At 38.9% G+C, this 24,250-nt stretch overlaps 1 protein-coding gene across 13 annotated transcripts in view; it reads right to left on the bottom strand.

The window, feature by feature from the left end:
• Positions 1–24,250, bottom strand: part of PARD3 (par-3 family cell polarity regulator) — a 438,577-nt gene that overhangs the window by 92,342 nt on the left and 321,985 nt on the right. For 9 of the 13 annotated variants that reach the window (XM_079300415.1, XM_079300421.1, XM_079300422.1 and 6 more), the window contains 2 exons: positions 23,053–23,163; positions 4,948–5,181 (listed from right to left, as the gene is read on the bottom strand). In XM_079300415.1, coding sequence (XP_079156541.1) covers positions 4,948–5,181; positions 23,053–23,163 — 345 coding nt within the window. Of the gene's footprint in view, positions 1–4,947; positions 5,182–20,855; positions 21,254–23,052; positions 23,164–24,250 lie in introns of those variants that run through there. The other 4 variants (XM_079300424.1, XM_079300420.1, XM_079300417.1 and 1 more) reach the window with 2 other exon arrangements.

The raw sequence follows: 24,250 nt of genomic DNA, 5'->3' as shown, positions 1-24,250 counted from the left end.
ACTCCTGTGACTGACACTACTAATAAAGAAGTTTAATATAGCTGCACAAGAGCCTGCTTTTTTAACAAATATTTATCCAAGCACAGTAATATAGCATTTCATAGCTTTCATGACCCATTCTGCTATTGCTAAGAGTTATTTTATACACACTAGAAAGACAGGGTCTGCTTATTTCACTTTTTACATATTCTTTTATTATATTAGAGTGTTTCTCTGCAGTTTCCAGGTTTCATTATTCTCATGCCAATTTAAGCACAATGATATTACTGAGAGAATCAAAGTTAACAACTTAATAAAATGTTCTCCCTTTCTTTTTGGAAAAGCAGCAAAGTATGTGACCTGACCTGAAAAAATACGATCTTGCCTCTTTGCACTGAGCAGATGACAGTTAAAGGAAGTGGGGTTATTTTCAGTTCCCAGATATTCCTTTGACATAACTTGATTCCACTCCTGATAGAAAATAAACCAGTTCATAAAGGTCTCCCTTCTAAAATGAAGGATTTTTTTCTTTTAATGGCAAAATGCATGCAAAAAGCATGTGATTATGGTATTTATGTTTCCATTAAAATGTCCTCAGCAAGCTGGAGGAGTCTAACCTGCTATTTTCAAGCTATTTAGATTTACAGCAGCACAGTGCCTATTTTATTTCAATTTTATTTCAGGACAATGCACTCTTGGTGGGAAATGATTACAGAGTGACAGCCATTAGGAGTTGTCTTTCTACATCGTGCTCAGCTATGGATGTCAGGTGATTGCCATAAAGCCCCACTGTATGGCATCCTTGTCATCTACATGAAAAGCAATATTGATCAGTCATTCAGCTACTCCTCTCTGTAATGCAAAACATACTAGAGACATTTCTCAGCTAAGCTGAAAGCCTTACTCTCAAGAACTATGTTCTTGAGACACCTCTTTCCTGAATGGTAAAATAAACATAGATTATACATTCCACCTCTGCTTCACTCCATCAATGCCTAACACAGAAGTGAAAAACTTCCTAGCAGCCTGTCTCCATTTGCTATCAGTGTATTGGATGGAGCTGATGTCACAAGGGCAGCTCATGTATATGGAGCTAGGCTGATCATCAATCTCTTCCAACATATTTATTTATTTGTTTGTTTATTCATTGCTAGAGCTTCCTTTCTTCTGAGCAATAAACTCCTCTGTTAAGACAATCTGTTTTGATTCTCTAGGATAAAGAACAGAAAGCAACTTTTTTTAGTGCTACATCTGTAACTGATATAATCACTGAAAAGCCAAACCAACCAAGCAAGCAACACTGTCCCCTCTAAACCTCACAAATATTCATTAGTGATTGAACTCTGATGCAATAAAAATCTGCATTAAAGTAATTCTAAACCAGTTTCAAGTCCTGTAAGGATATATTTGAGTAGAATTTACTGTTTACAAGCTGGGTTTTTTTTAATACCCATTGTTGGGGAAAAATTGGGTAAAACATTGTCACTTACACACATCTAGCAGTGCATGTCTCCAACGAGTGAGTTAATATATTCTTCTCCTTTTCTGTATATTGACATTATATGATCTACTTTTTATTTAGAGAAATGGTCAGACAAAGTTTAAGGAACAACCCTGTGTTTCCTACAATTTTGTACTATCTGTCTACACTGATGAACAGTTTACATACTTGTCCTCCACTTTGCTATTCACTATTTGCCATGATACAGTTAAGCTCAGAACAGTTGGTGGCATGTGTTGATGAAAGTAATAGAGAAGTTAAAGGAATATTAAAGGAAAACAAACCCTGACAAGGCCTCACACACAGCCATAGCAATTCTCTTGCAAGTTACAAAAAAAATTGTCGTAAGTGTTCAGCAATGGTATGCAAACTATTATAGGACATTTTGTTATAGGCTCCTTTGTAACAGACTTTTAAATAACCTTTTGGACATAATTAAATGTCAAATTTTGTTTGGCACTAAGCACCAAACTTCAATAGAAATAACATTTCCCATATAAACAATGCTGCTTTTAATATGAACGTGCTAAAGATTTGAGACAGCCTGGCCATTACCAGCTCCTGGCAGTTCAGCACAAGGGCAGCACACTGTGAGTGATTTCCCTTTCCATCCACAAAGGCTGGAAACAACTGTTTTCACTTGGGTAACCTCTGAAATATCCAGAAGAAAGGAAAGGATGGGAGGGAAAAGAAGTAAAACACACTGAAAATAACACTCACCACAGATGAACACTCACGTACACAGTATTTTAAGGATGCAGACCTGCAACCAACTACTCTTATCAAATTTCTTGCAGCATTATCAGAATAAATCAGACTGCAGAGAAGAGAGCTTCATGAAGAAGAGCCTTGAGCAGAGGCACTTGGATGTTTGGTGTCAAAAGGGGCATCACAGGAGATGCCAAGTGAAAGAGGAAGCTACAAAAGAGATAATAAGAAAGAGGCTGCAATGCACATGGGGTAAGGAGATGGGTATTCTACAGACAAGGAGACCAAACAGTTAACAGGCACCTCAGGTCCACACAGTCACAATTGATTCTTAGCAAAAGCTCAGATGATGTTTCTTAGTATATCTAAGGCAAAGCCTGCAAAAGACAGAGCAGCCTTTGGGAAGGTACCTCAGCCACAATCCAGGCTCTCATGATTAACATTACAAAGCTCCCAGACATCCTTCACATACCTCAAGGACGATTCAAAGCTGCTCCCTCACAGCTGCTGAACCTCCTCCATGCCCAACCTGGTGATCTTTAAGATCCCAAACTATTTATGACATGATTTTGTGACACATTCCTTCAGGAATAGGCCCAAAGTGCAGACCCAGCTTCTGCGTCTGTACTTTTGAGCCTGAGATTGTGCACATCACTGCAACATTCCCCAGAAGGTCTCCTGGAACCAGCTGGGATTTATTATCTCCACAGCTTGGCTGTTGATAAAGATGTGAGAAGAGAGGGGAAAGAAAACCCTATAAACCAGACCTTCATGCCTCAGACCCCTGAACAGGTATTTCAGAGTACACTTACAGAAAATAACATTTTTACATCTGAATTCAGTATTTCTTTCTGAGTGTGTTTGCCAAATGTGCCCCACTTTATCACGGGACTAGGGATGGTTTTTCATGCCCCATTTCCAGTACCCTGCTTGAATTTTATCCTTTTGCTCAGGCCCATTGTGTGTGCTGGGTCTTTCCTTTTGTCACAGCATGATCCAGCTGTGAGAGACAGGACCCTCTGTGCTCCAGGAGCAGCCTGAATGTACAAAACTGCTGCACTGCTTGTCAGTCCTACCCACCTGATTAACATCAGATTCCCCTGGTACTCCATTATCTTCCACTTTACTCACTCTCTCCTGGCTCTTTTATCAGCCACCACACAGAGTTAACTGGGTCACGCAGGTCTCCTATTTTGCCGTGCCAGGTTTGTATCAAAGAACTTTTTTTTTGTTGATGTGACATTGATGCCATTCAACTCCAGCATGAAACACTGCCTTTGGTCTCACAAAAACAGCCATGAGAGTCACCACGTGGCAGACATATCCAACCAAGCTACCTTGATTTCCAAAGGCACAAAAGTGCTGAAATGTCAGGCACCTGGGTATACCTGTGCCAGCCAATATAAGGCTAAGGAATACAAAATTTCAAGGACACAGATGAAGCTGACATCTGTTAACAGTATTTTGCTTCCTTCACTGAAATAATGTGCACACATCCACAATATATAAATTATTTTCATTTACTATGAGAAGTAGACCTTTTGCACAATGCAAGCGAAGAGTGTGATTGAGAAAATAAAAAGGCAGCTGTGCAAAAGATTTTTAGTAAAAATGCACTCATTCCATGATGCATGTGAGATTTTCGTTTTGTCATATTAGAGTATGTATATTTATCAATATTATGTAAAGAAACTTTGCAAAATAGATCAAGTGGAGGGTCAAATACAATACTTTCAGTCCTCAGAGTTTTAGATATTTAGCTGAAATATAACTGACTCCATTACCACCTAGAACAGAATATGCAAAGCGAATACCACTGCTCATGAAGAAGCTACACTGATCTCAAACACTGCAGACAAAATACTGCTTTGCTGATTTAACTGAAAAGTCAATATTTTTCTGGAAAGAGTGAGGTAGAAAACAAAATAAATGGTTTTACTATGAGCTAAACAAATAACTTCCAAATGAGTGAACAATCTGTCTTGCACTAGGATTTTACTGTTAATTTTTGTAATGCTGAGAAAATGCAGAACTACAACTTTGCAACAGTAAGCCATGAATACAGGTGTATTTTCACTGTTAAATCACAAAAAAACCTGTAATTTTTGCCTTTCACAATTTTCACTTTTAGTTTACAAGCTTGTTTTAGCTTCAGGTTTTCAAATTAACTCAGAACTCCACCAACAGAAACCAGAATTTTGCCCAGTTTCATCATAAAAACAAGCTAGACAGTTCAGATAACGTACCTGCAGGAAGAGTACAAATCAAAAGCTACAACCCAAGAAGTAACTCAAGAGTGAAGATTAGAATTTGCTCACTTGGTCTATACTTAATCAGAAAGCTCAACCTGTTAGGCTGAAGTTCAGGACTAAAATGCATAGAAGATTTAACTCATTTTTGCTGTAGCAACAGTAACCTTTTAGAGATTTTTGTAACAGCTGTAAATAGGTTGAAAATTCCACAGACATATCCACTAGAGCTTTGACAAATAAACCTGATTACGTTAAAAATTTGAATTTAATTCTAATGATACCCAACGGCGATTCCAAAATTCCAAACCATCTGAAGAAAGAGAAGAAACGTAGCTGCTCTGCAGAAAACAACATTCCTATCCCATTCTAACAAATTTATTTGAGTGAGTTCGACACTGCTCTACATAAAGGCTCTTAATAAAAACCCTCCGCGTTCCCGACTGATGCGGATAACAAAAAAGCAGCACAAGGTTTTGCGAGGGTGCGCCGCCTGATGCGCGGCCCTACCTGTCTGCGGGTGAGGACTTGGCGCTGCGCGGTTTCTTCACCTGGGCGTACAGGGCCTCCAGGCCGGGAGCCTCCCGCGGGCTCCGCGGCCGGGCGCTGCCGGGACACTCGTAGGCCATGCCGGCATAGGCAGCATCCGCCTCGCAGCCCAGCGGCCGCTTGAACTCCTGGATCTCTGCGTAGTCGCGCTCCCGGGCTTGGCGCTCGCGGAATTCTCGCGTCTTCGCCTGGATTCTGAAAAATCAGAGGAAGGATGAAACCGATGGATGTCCCCACCTGAGGCATGTGAAAGCAGCTTTAGCAGACACTTTGGGGAGCAGATCTTAATGGAAACCAGTGAAGGCTTCCAGTTTCAGTTTGCCATGAGGTCTCAAGTTTTCCTTGGACGTTGAAACCTGGTTTGAAACGATGCTACAATCAACATTGGTCTTTAAGGAGTACACCTGATTATTCGCCGTCTTTTGTTATTAGCTAAATAATGACTAGCTGGTAAACAGAGTTAATCAATCATTTCATTCTTAGGATGCCTGTGCTATTACCATTCATACTGGATTGTACTCCATCAAAACTTACCAGATTTAATGGTTCTAAAGCATGAGAGGAATTTTAGTGTATTTTCTTAGAGAGAGGAATTTTAGTGTACTTTCTTAGCTTAATATTAAAAAATAATATTTTTTCAATATTTAAAAACTGTGTAGGGATAGGATACACAGATATATCTATGTTTCCATGCATGTAGTAAACAGCAGAAGCAAATTCTTGTATGATTCCTATGAGATATGCATGCTTTTTAAATAATATAAACAGACTGAATCTGGCATCTGTCAAAAGCAGGCTGCATCCTCTCAGAAAGTAAAAACATGTGCTTTGTGTTAAAGTTACAAATGAAAGGTGATGCTGGACAGGGTTTGTATCTATGTGCACTAATTTAGCTGTATGATAAGAAGTGACAGATAGAAATAGATGACATTTAGGAATCTGACAAGCACACATTGAGCACAGGTCATATTTTGAAAAGCACGTAAAGCTATTACAAAAAATTCATCTGGATTTCAAAGTCTCTTTGGTATTTTATAAAATTTGATGTATTGCACGCACATATGCGCAGCAAACTGACCACACCCCCTTTACAGTGTCACCCCAGAACAATTTAATGCTCTGTCATCATTGCAAAATGAAGCTGTCTCCTCCCTTCCATCAGTAAAATGTGCTCCTTTTTCATCTAATACAGCCATGGCTACAGTGTGACATCATCCATCCATGCAGACTACAGCTCTGTGCACCTCGGCTGTGTGCCATTCCCAAAGACATCCTGTTTGCCAACTTCCAACAAGAGCAGCCTATTCAAAGCCTCTGTCTCTTTTGAAAGCAAGTCTCAACTCTTCTGAAAATAGAAAAGCCTTAAAGTTAGGTAAGTTTGACAATCCTGGAAATTTTAAAATTGCCCCTTTAAGATTAGATTTGCAAAAACAAAAAGGGACACACAAAGGATGGGATTCAGAGTGCAGATAAAGGCATGAGATCTTAGTGCCAGCAGCAGGTGAGCTCAGAGCAGCCGCATGTGCAGCCTCCCCTTACAGTGGCCAGGAGCTGTTGGAGCAGATTCCAGAGTTAGGAACCATCCACATGGCAGAGAACAAAGGGAGTCACTCTAGAGACACTTTTGATGCTGCTGCTTAGGTCTTCTTGGGAGCCTGGACACCCAGCTTTGATTGAGCTGCTCAAGCATAAGCAGCTCTGGCACCTGACATCCCCAGGTAATCCTGATGGACTCGCAGCTGTGGGCAAGGATCCCCCAGGTCGTGCTGAAGTCTCAGACTGTGACAGCCCAGGTGACACAAGTCATCTGTGCTCAAGCACATGAATCCAGCCCTGAGCTGGCATGTGAATATCAGAAGTGCCCCTTCCTCAGACTGAGTCCCAAGCAAACTGCTCCTTTAGACAAAGATCACCATAGCAAATAAAGGAATACAGGCATGGGATGGATACACAGACTTGTTTCCCCCCACAAATCCTGAAAGTCATGACCATAGATAGTGATTTGGGATACAACTGATTGACTGAATTATCTTCAACAGACAGACCCATCTACATTAACGGTTCAATAATCCAGTTACATGCCCCATGTTCAGTCATGGTGAAAAGAAAAATAATTTTTTTAAGAGTTCAATTTAAAATAACATAACTTTTAAACTTTGCAAATACAAAATTATTTTCTTTACTGGTTGCTTTTTCCTTTAATAGGGAAAAATGGAACTGAAAACTCTAACACTAGTCAGCTGGGAAAATTTTCCTCTACAATTTCAACATCAGAAATATCAAAATATCAATGATGCAAAGAGCTTTGACAGAAATCATGGATAGTCATGAAAATGCTGGAAAATAATTTCCATGACAACATGATGGCTTATTGTTTCTTTAAACACTGAAAAGTCATCAAAGTAAGTGAGCAGCCAGGTTTTGGTTTCTGTTTAATTTAGAGTGGAGAGGGACTCAAATTTAAACCCAAAACTCAATTCAAACTTAAACAGGGATTCTACAGGTCTACTTTAAAATAAAAAAACATATTTTACACTTTCCTACACCCCAAAGCTGTTAATTCAGAAGTGCTACAGCCTTAATCACTTGGAAGGTATCTGTGTAGGAGGAAAAGTACATCTGAAAATCACGTGTACATGTTGATTCCTCTCACGGTAGTTTACCTCCCAATTTACAGTCCAGTATTAATTAATCTATGAAGAAATGCATTTATCTACAGATACTTGTCCTCTGAATAGGGGAGGCAAAGGAAATCAGAAATGTCTTAGACATTGGTAGCTTTAATTTTCCTTTAAATGGACAATTCATCATCACATACGGGAACACTGATGCTAATTTGAAGGAAAAAATCCATGTATTTTCAAATTTTCAGTGCATGAAATCAGACAGTGTAACACTAGAGTAATCAGTAAACAGTGTCATAGAGTAATTCAATGAGAATAAAACATTGTTATCAGGTAACAATGTGCTTATAAAACAGAATTATCTGGTGGTTATGAGTGATACCTGACTTTGTTCCACAAACTGCTGTGGGAGAGGGCAGTGAACTTCTGTGACTTTTGACCATGAAGATCACATCATCCCCAGAGGTGCAGACATGAGTGTTCCCTGTTTCATGTAAACCACCTTTTCCCCTGCATCTGCTTATTTGCTCTTTAATAGTTTGGATGTTGAAGCATTTTCAGCCAGAGAATTCAGTTTTTCCCATGCATGGCTCCATGAGGGATCCTTATTCCCATTCAAGTGGGAAAGAACTGATTGTTGAAGTGTTATGAAAGCAATTATGTTGACATCCACCAGGAAAATTTTAGAGTATTTTCTACAATTACTAATTAAATATATGAATACACATACATAGTATTAAAAACCAGAGTCTAAACATATTAATATTCCTATTAATTATGAACAAAGTACCCAGTAACTGTTTGTAATAACATTTAACAAAAGATAACACTAAAATTAAAGGTATAAGATGTCCAACTATACTGAAACCCAAAACGTTCAGATATTTCAAAAGTAGGCATTCTAATTGCTTAACATATTTTGAATATTGTTTAAAATAAGTTTAGTTTTGCTTTTTCAAGGACATACCACATTTAGACATTATGTCTTTCAACTTGAAGGAACCAAACGACTAGGGAGAAGCATGTAGGCATATTCTTGAAAAGAATAAGAGCTCTCAGCTGAATACTGCACTATGCCTTTTGAATTATAATTGTTTTAACTCTGAATGTATTTTTATATAAGGACCTGAACTTAATGTGATGCTGTATTTTATGTAGGCCCCTCTGGGGGCTCCTATGTGTATATGCTTGATATACATATACCCTATATGCCCTAAATCATTTGTTAGCACAAACCACATTAGTATCTGTACAGGAAATGCCAGTGCAGACTGTTGCGGGGAAGATTAAAATGGTTATGTAAACACACTGTGAGCACAGATGAGAACCTAGAACTCGTTCTGTGCTTCAGCCCTAATCAGCAACACCCCTGCTAATGAAATCCAGTATCTGGAGAAGTGTTTGACCACAGTGCTTTGGTTTCACAATGTGGATAAGTGTATTAAGCTGTCTTCACTGAATTGCATTTCTTCATGTCATGGCACAATAAAAAGGCCTATGTTTTCAGATTTCAGATCAGCTAATTCTGAGGCTTTATGGCCTTCCTAAGGATTTTGTGGGGGCTCAATGATGATAATAATAATAATAATAACAATAATGATAATATTAGTGCTTAACATTGACATAACTATTTTCATTGTCAAAGAATTTTTGCAAAAACAGCTAATCAATTTTTCAGTGTTTAAACTGAACTTTTAAAAATACAAAAGCTATCCCAAGAAGTTTTCTAAACCCTTCCTGCTGAAATGTTAATACTGAAAATGTCAACAACGCACTGTCATACTTTTCAGACTCAAATTATAATGTTCAGTATAAACTATCCTCATGCATTTATGTGCCATTCAATTCAAAAGCTAATGATAACTGCTTCAAATGACAATATTGTTAACTGCAGAACTTCCTATAATTGTTAGAAGAGCTTTTCATTGCAAGCTAATCCAGTAATGACAGGCATACCCATTGTACAGCAATTCCTATGCACATTAAATGGTGGCCACAAAAAGAAGGCAGAAGCTTTTGCATGGCTGCACCCAGCAAACAGCTGCTACCTCATTCCCTTCTTAAGAACTGTGAGTGGCATTCAGCTTTCAGATGAAGGCAACTACCATATTTTGACACGTAAATTTAGCTGTCAAGGTTTGTTTTGAACTCCCAGGAGAGCTGGTCAAGATTCAGTCACATCAGGCAGCTGCTGCATGGTCCAGTCAAACACCTGTAACATGGACATTATAAGGCGAAGCCAAACCCTTCTCCAGGCTCTACCAACTGTGTTTGGTAACTCTTCCATGACCACAAAGGGCATTTAACCATGTAACTCACATGTGGCTACTAAATAATCATATTAATTTGGGATTCAATTCCACCCTGAGCTAAATGTTTACAGCAGTTTTCTGAACTAAACCTTAACTTTTTTCAGCAACAGAAATGTCAAATCTGTGGAGCTGGATGAGCTGTTGTTGGTAAAACTGAATAAGCAAAGCTGTCAAAAGAATTCAACCCTAATTTCATCTGAAGTTTGGAGTAAACTATAAATATATCCCAAATCCCCTGGGACCTTCAGAATCCTCTGTTTGGATTTTTTCATATTAGTGATTTAGGTCCTTGTAAAAAAAAAAATAAAAAATCACTACTTATCTTAATTGATGAACACAGCCTGGGAAGGATATTCATGGCTCGTACATTACATTTGCCATTGCAATGGCAGCAATGTCCTCCCCTATGAGCAGAAAAAAAGTTGGCTGCTGTTTCTGGTGTGCAATTGCTTGGTCAATTCAATTAATCCTCCTGCTGCTGCCAGGATTCAGCTATTGCCCAAGTGATAATCCACACCCTCGCCTTTTCCACCGAGACTCGCTCATTTACAAAATCAGTATTGAGTGCTTGCAGCTCCACATATGTGAGATGGCTGACAATGTTTATTAAGGATAGAAACAGCATTGTGAAAGGACAGAAGCTTAATGACAAGCCATTCACGGCTGCCAGTTCTCAGTTCTTCCACCATCAGACTGGCATGAGCAGGGATGATGGATTGGAAACAGAGAAAAACAGCAACACGTTTATAAAGCCAGTCAGCTTGTTCAAGTTAGTCCAGCGGGATGAATACATTCAGCCCAATTTTTGCCAGATATCCTTTCTAATAAAGAGGTCAGAAAGTGCATTGGCCAGCAGCCAGATCTTGTCAAATTTGTCCCCTCCTTCTTTTCTAGTGAAAAATACCTTGCAGGCACAGCACACCAGGTCTCACTGTTCCTCCCTCAATCTCCTCAACTGCCTTCAGGGCTTTAATGGCCCTTTCTCTAATTTTTGGCAATCAAATCAATATGGGAGTTTGTCCTCTCCTGTATTTTTCTTTGACCTTTGTCTGGAGCCAAGCAGAATTTTTCTGACAACTACCCTTCTAATGAGGGTACCTTGATTATAGGCATTACTGTGATTTCGCTCTGAACCGGCACATGACACTTAGCTTTTCTTACCATGATTAGAGCTAGTCAGTTATCACAGTTATAGCCACCTCTCAGAAAAGCCATCTGCTTTCCTGGGAAAATCATTCCCAAGGATCACTGTGCACAATGGATAATCCTGGCCACCAACAGCCACAGCCTGTAAATAAGACACCTCCTCTTCCTCATTTCACCCTAATTTCATTCAAAACTTAAGCACATTTTTTTAAAAGTCAGAAGCATAATTTTTAAATTGAAAGGCTAGAGACCCACCTTTTCCAAGTCATTAAAAGAAAAAAATTAGCAGTTCTGCCTTATCTGCTATAGATAAACGTGCAGCCAGTAGACTGAAATATGACCACCCTCTGACCTCAGACACATGAGGAAACACATGCAAAATGTGGTCAGTTTGCACAAGCATACAGGGACAAAATCAGAAAGGCCAAGGCATAATGTGAAATAAAAGTAGCAGGGAGCTTTAAAGATGACAATAAATCATTGCGTAATTGCATTAGCAGTAAAAGGAAGAGCAAAGAAAAGGTTGCTCCCCTGCGTGGCAGTGAGGGAAGGATATTGACAGATGATGCTGAGGAGACCTAAAGCTTAATGGTTTTTCCCTTTGCATCTGTCTTCACTGAAATGGTTGACTGCAAGCAGATGACCAGCATAATTGACTACCACCAATAACAAAAATAACTTCAGCATACCAGCAAAAAATGTAGCTAGGAACTGGTTAAGGTAGTTGAAGTTCATCTGACACACAATTATCTGAGCAGCCTCAGACTTTTTCAGCAACTAGGAGAACTTGTTGAGGACAGCTGAAATACTAAAAAAATTGGGAAAGTCAAACATGTTTCAGAGAAGAAGGAGAATTAAAGACTCATGAGTTTAATTTCAATCCCTTCTTAAGTAAACTACTGGTAAGCACAGAGGAGATAATGGGACAAGCAGTAGCCACCATAGAGTTATCAAGAACAGATGTGGTTAAGTCAGTCAGATTCCCTTCTAAAACATGGGAAATGGCCTTGTGAACAGAGCAGGAACAGTCCCAGGCAAAGAAAAACAACAATGGGATGGATGCAATAGATTGAACAAGGCTGTTCCTACAGAGTATCTTGAGAATAGGTTCACAATCACCAGAAAGGACAGACTGAGATATTTTCTACATGGATCAATCTGAATTAACTCAGGAATTTTCATTATTAATTGGGACACTATTGAATCTGCAGAAAACCCAAATGAAGGAACTTTGGAGGAAAGGATTAACATTTCAAATGTTTTTGAAACATAGAATAGACTTCAAAAATATAACTTAAATAACAGCAACTAGAAGGTTATTTACATAGTTCAAATAATTAAACAATCAATTAAAAGTAGAGGAAAAAAATTCTGTGAGTTGCTTTTTCAGGAATGGACTTGGAAGTTCTACTGGCTAAAACATACAAGTCAGCAACATCAAGCTGTTTGGGAAAGAAAAAGACAGAGTGGGGACATAATAGCTGTCTGCAAACACTGAAGGAAAAGAATAATGTGTTAAGTATTTAATAGAAGCAAGAATAATTGAGATACTGTGAGCAGGGTAACTCCCTAAACAAAAGGCAGTGGAAAAGACTGCCATAGGAAGCTGTTTAAGGTAGGAAAAGTTTATTGTACACTAAAAAAAAAAACCAAAAAAACCCAAAAAAACCCAAAGACAACCGACCAACCAACCAACCAAAAAAACAAACAAACACTAAAGCAAAAAACCTCCCCAAAAATCCAGGATGAAACAAACATCTTGCAGGAGTGGCACACCCTGCAGATCCTACCTTGAAAAACTGACATAGTCTCTCTTAAAGATCTATAATTCTGCTACTACATAGACATTTTACCTACATATATTTCCTCTATATTGGTTCTACAACAGCTGAGAATATAACAAGGACTAACTACATCTTTTTTTTTAACTAAAAAGGCTGCCCATCATCCCTAAATTAAAGAAATGTATCTACATAATCAGACAGTCTTAATTTTCTTTCTCCTTCAACAATCACAGCCTATCTGCCAATTAGAATATGTGATAGTACTTACTGTCTCTCTGAAGATCCCCCCTCCTCAAATCAGAAGAGATGCATGAGAATTTCAAAAACGTTTAATGAGCTACAACCCAGGAGGGCTGCAGTTAAAAAAGAAAAAAAGGTGAAGGATAAAGGTGATAAGGTGATTACTTTAAGTGCCCTAATATATTAAGGAGAGAACATTATGCTCATTTTTATAAGGAGTTATATTAAAGAAGGCTATTAAAGAAGGCAGCAAAATACAAATGAAGACGTAAAGAAATGAAAAAATGCAGGAGAGAAAGTAAATATTATGCATATGAGCAGGTGAAGTGCAAACACCAATTTGAAATCAAGTGACATTGATGAAACTAAAGGAGACATTAAAATTATTTCCTCTAACCTTGTAGAATCTCTCATATATTTCACTCCCATCCTTCCTTATCCCCTGACCTTCTTGATTCACCCTTTGTCTTTCCAAAGTGAAGACATGTCCCCCTCCAGCAGAGTATCACAAATCTGCTTTTTTGGATGTGGTAGTAAACAAGTGAAAATCCTTGCTTACTTTGAGTTAAAAATTCTGCAAATTATCTTACACTTCAATGGAGCTTTTAGCCTACTTTGCAGCTAACAGTCTGCCACATTTTAATGTGGAGGGTTTGCTGTGCTTTTTTATAAGAAAATGTTTCAGCCAAAGGAGAATGTTGCAGGTACACAGACAGCATAGGTCCTCCTGCCTCCAAAACAAACACTACCTCAACTGAAATTTTCTGTCCTTATTTTCATGTCTGATCCAAGGATCAGTGACCTGAGCAGTGGAGGATCACCCAAATGAGCAATTGAGACTGCTACTCTGTTGGGAACCATGTTGCATTAAAGAACATCACTGCTGTCTGAAAGTAAAATGGAAACTAGTTTTTCTTTTGCATAACAAAACTGTCCAGAAAGGCTGATATTTACACCTATGACAACAGGCCCCTGACCATTAGATTATTGTATCTCTAATCTTCTATTTATCTATTCTGAACTTCTGGACTGAAGTAGAAAGATTGTGATATTCAACTGCTGCTGAAACACAACATTGCTGAAACACAAGCTCCTGCTTCCATCCTTCCTTGCTTTAAGACCTCTGATTTCCTCCTTCATGCAGACTTGCTTGGACCATTTATTTCTGGACATTTTTTTCCCCCCAAGTGGAGAACAATTTCAGAAAGCAGCACTGGTGGGTAACACCTGAATTTTGCAGTTAAGACATGTAAGGAGCAGCTGTTCCCATGTGTGCAAGAAATAAATGACATGAGCATACCACATTTCAAAGGGTGCCATGTATCATGGCATGAATCAAACCAGTCATTCCCAGGTACTGCAGGCAGCAACTGGAGGTCGAGCTACGAGACTGTCATCAGTTGGTAGAGCTGAGCCCATCCACCAGCCATGCTCCTCTAGCTAAAGTCTAGCAAAAAAAGTGGGCACAAAATTCTGCTGCTAGCTCTATTTCAAGTCCATTGTTCTGTGTTTCTAGTGTACTGTGTATAAAATAGCCTAATCTGGAAGTTGGAAAATGAAACAGTATGAAGTGGCAAAAAAAGCAATGAAAAACCTCACAACAAAGCAAGGATTATGTGAATCTCATACACTGAAGATTTAAAAAAAATGAAAAGAAGAGAAAACAACCTAAACCATACAGAATATAGCTTATAAGTCAAAATCTTAGCTCAGGACCCTCAAATTAAAACCTACAACACCTCTGAGGATTCATTTCTAAAACCTTACTGGGTCACAATACTGAGAGCACAAATCTCTAGTATGGCCAGAAACAGAGCCAGATGCCTCATAACTCCTAAAGGTTTGCTCTAGTAACTGGTTACAAAATAAGAATTGCAGCTGTGGTGTGGAAGGAGGATTGATCTGCCTGTTATGAATGTATCATTTGGTGTCTTTCTGGCTAGCCAAATACTTGCTGCTACATTTAAGAATTAGAAAAAGGAGTAGGATTAGTGCCTTGTTTTACTGTCAAACAGTCCTGTAGTGCAAACTGGAAAATCTGATAGATTTTGAGTTTGCTCAATTCAGCAAGAATAACTTGAGTAGGTTAATAACTATGGTATAGCTATTTTAATTCTCAAATAAATCCTTGCCACAGTAACTCTGCCACTAAAGGAGAGTTAATATGACATCAGAGGACATGCTGCTGCCTTAGCCGAAAATTCTTGGCATTTTAAAGTGAAACATTTTGGTGCTCTTACTTTGAACTGGTATATCTAAAAAACCACTGAATTTACATGATCTACAAGACACCTTAAACTAATTTGTAACACAGAATATTATAAAAACCAGCTAAATTATGTTTTTTTAATATATTGCAAAGGACCTGGCTAGACCTTGCCCAGGTGTAATGTGTTGAATCACTATAGAAAAATAATAGAGATAATATACTTTTAGTATAATGTCTTAAAATCTGTATAATTACAATATGTAGTTGGAGAATATGTGGTATTTTGTTTGAAAAACTGCTCCAGTAACTATATTCTGCAAAGGCTTCAATTTACATAGCTCCCAAAGTCAGTATTTTTATGAAGTGGAATTGGCCTGAAATGTTTTTCCAAAGCTCAATATTCACATGCTTCACTTTGTGTTCTCTTCCAAAAATTATTGCCATTGATTTTTTCTTTCATATCCTAAATGCTTATCCATTATGTAAAAAACTACTGCCAAAAACAATGCTACAAATCTCAATGAAACTGAGACAAGCAGACCCCATCAAAAAATAAGTGAGAATTAGAAACATATTGCCCTGATTTTCTGATCACTGAGGAATTTTTCCTCTCCTCTGTTATGTGATGGGAAGAAGGTGAAAGTTTTACCAGAAAACTTTAAAATTTACTTATACTTTGAATGTTTTTAGTAATAATGGTTTTAGAGGTAACAGCTTTTCTGAAAGCTGTTAAGTGGCATCAAAATACAGCAGCAGCAAAAATAAAGCTGAACCTTCGAGTTATTTCAAAAACATGGGTGACTCTTAGGCAATGTAAGAAACAAAAATTCTTTCCTTATCACAGTATGTTGTCTTTTTTCCATAAAGTAAGATGAAACTGCTCGATGAAAATATTTTGCTTAAGGGGGGAAAAAAGTTGGGGTTTTCCAATAAAAATATTATGGTCTCTCTGGGAAATCTGGAAAGACACCGAGAGTGTCCTGCTGTTCAGCCCCCTACTCCATCTGATACTTTAACAGTTCCAGATGGCCTTTACTACAGGATGACCTTCCCTCTATTCTTTTATTATGACCTTTGGGTCACAAATTATCTATAGGATGCTGCTGTCATTCTGTAAGACACTGCTGTACTCTTTCATCTAAAGAATAAAGATGCTTAACATTAAAACTCATCTTTGTTAGGCTGACCTTCCAATGATGATCAAACCAGACAGTTATTCCAATCAATGTCATTGCTGCAGAAAATATGTTTCATTTTTTGCAACACTGACATTAAGAAACTAAGGCATAGTTTTAAATCAAATCACTTTTGCAATCCTACTTGGCTAGAGAGCATAGCCTGTTATACTCAGCTAAAATATCAAAAATATTGCTGTAACCATTTTGATGAGTTACATTGATTAGAAGGATGTGGTGGGTTTGGTTTTTTTTGTAAATTATTGATGTGGTTTTCATCCCAATGTCATTGATAGGAAGTAATAAAACTTTATGTAGGTTTTATTAATTATTTGTCTTTTTCTATCATCACTAACAGAACACATTGAACTTGCATAGGAAAATATAATAAATAGTCCCAATGTACTAAATAAAGTAATAAGGTTAATTTCTTTCCTGCTGTCAGTAAATTCATGTTAGCAGTCTCTCGTCAGCTTGACATCAATTAATGATTTTAATTCCAGACTCTTGTCACAGTACTCACCACCCTTTCGTCTAATTAAAATGGATGATGCATGATGAAGGGAAAACACAAGACTTCTGTTCTTGTTGTAACATTTCTATTCATTAGTATACTTTTACAACAAAGGGCTTGTGGCTTTAATGGTACTAGAGAAAGATGAAGATAAGTTTATTACATGTTAGAGATAAAGACCCATATACCCTTAGGAAAATATAATACAGGAAGTATTTTATGGAATAACCGAATCCTTCACGGGGGGAAAAATCACTTTTATTTTAACTATTAATGAACAGGCAGAATGTTTCCCTCTAAATTTAGGACAAATAATGCATGAACGACACCCACTCTACTCGCAGTCTTGTTTAAATCCGCTCAAAAAAGTGCTGTCAGCCTATTGACTGAGCTCCAAAGTAACAGCAAATCTGTGAGTGCGGGAAAGGCTCCTGCCCGCCGCCCCGGGCAGCAGCGCGACACCGCGCTGTGCCAGCAGCATCGCCCCTCCCTGGCTGCCCAAAGACATCCTGGCACCCCAAAGCCATCCCTGACCCAAAGCCATCCCCAGCCCAAAGCCAAACCTGGCTGCCCAAAGCCATCCTGGAACCCCAAAGCCATCCCTGACCCAAAGCCATCCCCGTCAGCCCAAAGCCACGTCCCTGAGCCAAAGTCACTCCCGGCTGCCCAAAGCCATCCCCAGCCCAAAGCCATCCCCAGCCCAAAGCCATGCCTAGCCCAAAGCATCCCCAGCCCAAAGCCATCCCCACCCAAAGCTATCCCCAGCCCAAAGCCATCCCCAGCCCAAAGCCATCCCCACCCAAAGCCATCCCCAGCCCAGCCGGGCTGTCCCCAGCTGGCCCCGGGCCGGGCGCGGCCGCCGCAGCGATCCCGGTGCAGCCGGGCCGGGCCCGCAGCTCCCCCTCCCGGCCCCGCCGCTCCCCTGGCACCTCCCGGGCCGGGAACCGGCGGCACTCGGGGCACAGCGACGGCAGAGCCCTGTAAATGCAGCTCCCTTTGAACGCCAGAGGAACAAAAGGTCAGGTTTTGCTGACAGAAAGGGGGAAGCAGCACGGCAGGAGGGTTCTGGTCCAGACCGGAGCCATTCACACGCACCCAGCGCGGCACCGCGTGTTAACCGCGCTGCAGCAGCGCAGCCCAGCCTGGGATTGTCCCGCTGCTGGGACAGCCCCAGCTCCACAGCCCCATCGGACCCTCCATCCCCGCAGCTCCGCAGCCTCTGGCACAGCGCTTCCCCCGGCACAACACTTCAGTTCTCTCCCAAAAGGTTTCTCCTTATCTCCTCAAGACTGATCCTCACAACACAGGTGTTTAAGCGCTTGATTTTGCATCCATTTCAGGGAAAGTTAAGGAAGAATACAATACTAAGATTAAAACGCTTTTATGGTAACACAGAGATTTATAGAACATTAGTAAAGCTCTTAAATCAGTGTATTAACCAAACAGAGAAAATATCCTCTAGACTTTGTTTCCAGGAGGAGAAGTGCCTCTAGAGGCGGATTACAGCATAAGCGCTGTTTGCCCACAGATGGATCACGAACTCTGAATCATGAGATTACATGAGAATTGCAACTTTCATCTTTTAAGCATTACCCAGCAGTGAAGCATGCTGGATTCAGATGAATTTCTTAAAAACTTCACAAAGATTCATTCTTCTGTTATCTACTGCTCGGGTACAGAGTGAAGTTGTTCAGGTCAGGGAGAACTTTCTTTGCTAGAGGAAGTCAGTCCAAGGCTGAAGATCATCAGCACATACAGCCTTGCCATGTGTGCCAGGAGCCACACATGCCTGTGCTAAAGAAGGGAAGACCACAGGCAAAGGTTTTGGATTTGCTGACAATTTATTTTGTAATGAACACAAAGTTGAAATGGAAAGCAAAAGAAAGGGACAAAGAAAAAAAAAAACAAACAAAACCCAAAACAACAAAAAATTAAATTGAAGGAAAAATGCAAGGGTGTGGAAAAGGGAAAAACAAAGGTATGAGAGAACCTACTGTTTGGAGGGATGTCTCTTTAGCAAGGACTACCAATAACAACTACAAGACAGAAGCAGTAGGTTTTTTGAACAATTTTGACTTCACATCTCGTAAGAAAGAGACTACACTAAAGGGCATTGAAGAATTCAGAAAATATTTCAGGGCAACCAGGTTGCAGGATATCAATGCACAGATTGGCTAAATATTCAGCAAAACTATTTTGGGAGGCCCTCAAAGACCAGATGTAGAGGGTTTCTAGATTGGAAAGGTGTCTGGGCTTCCAGAGGTTTACACACAGCAGCACAGCACAAGGTGACCACCCATATGAACTAATTCCTCTTGGTCACTAACAGAAATTTCAAAAGTCTACCCAACACTGCAATGCTTCTGTAAAACTATAAGAAGTTGTAAGCATCTCTAAAAGCTCAAAATATTCCACACATCTCCAGTCTGCAAAATCCAAGAGATAATAGGAAGATATGAAAACCACAATAATACATCAGGAGACTCTGGGTTTGAAAAAAGACCTTTTATAACAAAACCACAAAGCACCCAGGGCTACTTTCCCAGGCAAATGTAGCATCTCAGGGGTACCCAGTTTGAGCAGCCCAGTGATAGACAGACAAGATGACCACACAGCAAAGAGGGGCTCCAAATCAGCGTGGATGTAAACAGCTGTGATCTGGCACAGGACCAGATCACTGAATTTGGTTCTCATTCAGCTTCCTCAGGACTGCAGTACAGACTCTTTCTTAGGAGACTCCAGGGCACAGTCAGAAAGCCTATTTCCCAGTCTTGCCTCAAGTTTTTGACTGGTGCCACTGCTGGAGAGAACCCTTTCTCACAGCACAGCAGAGCCCAGCCAGATTTTAAGACTAGTGCTTGGCAGATACTCAAGGATAATGCAAGCAGATTTTTTTTTGTGCAGTAAATCAGTGTTAAAGCATAGTGACATGGGGCAATATTCTATGGCCTTGGATGAACTGTTGCTCCAACATCTGGAGGAGTTACAAATAGCAAGTATTTTACAGAATTTTTGGTAAGATTAGTGGGTGGTCTCATCAAGTACACTCCTAATTGCTCCAGTAGTCAATGTCATTGAAAGCTGGCTGTATTTCCAACTAGATAACTCTGTTTTTCTTTCAAAATGACTTTAAGATTGTCAGTAAATGCACACCATACACATATATATTCAACATATACAGGATGTAGCTTAAGAGATACACTCCTTAATCAAAGAATCACAGAATCAAGAAATTATTACTAATAATATATTTATGAAAATTCATTTTATTAATTTAATTATGGAAAACTGAAGAGCATTAATTTTCTTATTTGTCTCATAATCCATACGAATGCTAGGTTTTTAAGGAATACTATTGTAAGCACAATGCTATTAAAATTAATAATTCCATAAAATTGTGGGCATGATTGATTTTTTAATGGGCTGTTCACTTGTTCTCTGACCCCCTAAGGATTTTTGTTCCTAGTCTCTCATACATAGTAAATTCATTAAATCCAACCTATTTCCCCAAAGCATTGCATCATTTTAGAGGTATATAGTATCAAACACCAAGTAAAATAGAATAAGTGAATTGCACTGCTAAAAAAATTGAGGAGAAAAAAACCCCACAGAAAACAAAGTTAAAATAGCAGCCATTATGAGCCAGCACTGACAATAATATTTTACTCTGTCTCCTGGTAAGCATTTTGAGGGATTGTTCAGTTAATTTGCAAGAGTACTCTTCATTAACAGCATGTATCTAACATCATTATTTTACAGGATCAAAAGGAAACTCTGCAATCTAACTGCAAAAATATTTAGTCTCTGTGGACCAAATCAACATCTGATTTTTTTAGAAACATAAGGAAGCACCTCACACATTCAGTTGCTATTTTATTATCTTTTATTAGTTGTACATGCGACTACCCCAAAGAAGTTGCATTCTCTTATAGACATAACACAAAGGAAAGCAAATACACAGGGAAAGAGAATAATGGGAGGAGAAGGACCCATGTTACTATAACATCAAGCTGTTATGAAGTTCTGGCACATGCATTTTCTGCAGTTTCAGTGAACACATAAAATTGTTTTTATAACACACAAGGAGTGAGATTCCAGGAAAGATTCAAATTGGTTAGCATAACTTGATGGACAGGGATTAGGATTTGATTCATGCATTGGGGGCTATATAAATAATTTCATAATTCTACCTTGGTACCCAGCGTGACTATTGCAACCTCTCTTACACCATCACATGGACAGTCTATACTCTGACCATTCTTACTGAGAGAGACAGAGAGACACAGAGAGACAGAGAGAGAGAATGAAGAGAGAAAACATTACTAACTCAGGCATCAAGCCTTTCTTCTTCTTGTAAATGTATACGGATTTTCTGGGGAGCTAATGTTACTGAGAGAGCCTAAGGGCCAGCTGGGACTCAGCAGTGTGTGAAGCCAGGGCACAGTGTGGGGCTTGTCTGGCCAACCATGCCCTGCCCTGAGCTGGGCAGAGAATGGAGGCAGCCTTGCATGGCTCTGCACCCTGGCATGAGCTCTGTGGATGCTCTGTCCATGTGAAGGGAACTTGGCTGCACAAACACCCTCATCACTTATTTCCTTCAATTCCAGCCTCCCTCTTCACCATTTAATCTGCAAGCACTTTACTTTTAAAAACAGAAACAAATTTAATGACCCTGCCTCACTTTTGTTAAAAAAGAAAAAATAAAAGCCAATCAGACTAGCAAAAAACGTCCAGACACTGTAATCCAGCCACCTTCTAAAATCAGAATGGATGGACAAAGACAAAAATAAAATTTTACATCAATTTATGACAGTGTATCTGCTAAAGAGTAAAAAATTTCCCATGATGTAATCTAAACAGATGGTCACAAATGATACAGTTTGGTTTAGAAGTTAAACCAATAAACACACAATCCCAGTCTGCCTTTACTGTAAATCCCTCAACTCTAAAAGAACTGAAAGAAACCATTTTAGGTTTAACTGAGGAGTCTACACAAGAGTTACTGTGGCTCTCTATTCTGCTGAGCTGTTAATGATGAAGCCACCATTCATGAACTTTTGTTCTTATCTGCAGAAGACCAAGGTGCATAGATATGATGATTAAAGAGATCATTATGACTAATGAGTGAGACCTCTTCTACAAAGACATGAAAATTTCTCTCCAGAGTTTCTGCATCAATCCTAAATTTATGGCTGATCTATAGCATGATTTTTTGATACATTATTCTAATGCATAGTTCACTGCTTAATGTGTCTGAATCTATTTACTGTTAAGAAATCAAACTTTGTTAAGTTTATCTCCTTGCTGAAGGGACATCTGCTCAAAGAGGTTTCCTCTCCACTCACATCTGCCAGTATAAGTTAACTGATAACCTGAGCTTTTCAAGATTTTTACTAAATTGATCTGAGACACCAAAGTCTAGGCCCCAGATATCTAGGACTAAAAGAGACAGGATGAAAAGTAGAATGGAAATATTGAGAAGAGAATAATATGACATATATATTATAGAGGTTTTTTATGTTAAGGGAAGCTGACAAGGAAAAATAGAGGTACTCACCACTCATTTTTACAATTAGCAGTTTAATATATATATATATATATATATAGATATCATTCCATAAACAGACTGCATGGCACATAAATAGACTGAACTCCAGTGACAAATAAACTGGCAAGTATAATTTTTAGATTTCTCCTAAATTTATCAATGAAAAATCTAAATATGCAAATCTCTGAAGAAAAATACAAAACATACTTCATTCTATATAAATATTTGTTTCCTGAAAATGTCAATAAAATCAGTTATAGAATATATAGAGAAGGCATTTCATTTTATTACCTCAGTCTCCTCAATAAGGGAGCTCTGCGTCTATAAAAGATTAAGAACACAGCCAAAGGAGCTGTTCATGCTAATGTCCAAATAAATCCAGCTTTGTCTTGTTATTTAAAGTATAGAAACATATCAACATGTGGAAAATTTCATCAGTGAAAATTGAACTTCAGTTATTTAATTTAAAAAACAAACTCTCTCTATCAAGGTTTAAGCAAATACTGAAGTCTACCTCTCCTGTTCTTGCTTCATTCGTATTCTCTCCTCTTCTGAAGTAAGAGCTTCCTGCACTTTTATTTTACCAGTTTTCTCACTCTTGTCATCTTTGCGATGTTTGCCAAACCTGTTAATAACACACAAAAAAAGAATCTAACTTGTGACATGAACAAAACTGTATTTTCCTTCTTCCATGACAAAGAAAGTTCTCCAAGAATGACTGCTGGGAAACCAGGAAGGGAAAGTGCAAAACCTCAGAATCTCCATTTTTAGGATTTTCAGGCTGCTTCTGGTTTGGGTTTTGGTTTGTTTTTGGGTTTTTTTTAACAAGTTTTTTAATATTTTTATTTTCATTTCACCCCTCTTTAAAGTCCATAGAATTCCTCACTGAAGAATAGAACAAGCAAAAAATAACAATTGGACCATGTTTCTCTTTCATACCAGGATTTTGGGGCTGCTATTTCTAAGCAGACAGTCAAACAGTGTTTAGAACCCCATCTCTGCCCACGGACACAGCTCAGGTTTGTAAGAAGCAAAGGCTTCCAAGGTGAAAGTGAGGAGAGAGGGAGCTGCAGCTCTGACAGCTCCAGGGCAGCACCACCCCCACACCCCACAAGGGCCATTTCACCACACAGAGTGCCATTCAAAACTGTCCATTTATTCTTTTCCAGCACCAGGAGGTCTTATTTAAATTTTATTACTCATGACTCTTTCCCCAAAGGTGTTCCAGTGTGAATGGAGGGATGGGGCTATCTGGGCTGCCCTAGACAGAGAGGAGTGCTGCCAGAGTTTGCTCTCTTCACATCTCCTCTTCTCCTCTAAAGGCCACATATCAAATATATTAGGTTTCTTCCATATTTGCACATTCCACTGTTTTCTTTAAACTTTTAGGGAGTTTAAAGAAGGAAGTTCCAGGGAGGAAAGAATTTGGCATTTGAGATACTCAGTTATTTTTAGGACAAAATTATTCATATTTCTTAAGACATTTCTGACCTATTCTAAAAGGAATGACTGTGAGTGAACCAAACACTTTAATATAACCTTTAAATAGATCTAAACTTTAGATGAAAAATTTCTATTTAAGGTAGAAGAGCTAATACATATCTGTTAAACAGTATATATACCAATTAAATGTGGCATCATTTATCACACCAAAAGCAGCAAGATTTTTACTTTTTTTATACAAAACACTTATCTGAGAACTGACTGACACT

The sequence above is a fragment of the Erithacus rubecula genome, assembly GCF_903797595.1.
Source record: "Erithacus rubecula genome assembly, chromosome: 3".
Classification (NCBI taxonomy): domain Eukaryota; kingdom Metazoa; phylum Chordata; class Aves; order Passeriformes; family Muscicapidae; genus Erithacus; species Erithacus rubecula.
The sequence above is the reverse complement of the archived record's forward strand: the minus strand, read 5'-3'. Positions and strand labels throughout refer to the sequence as shown.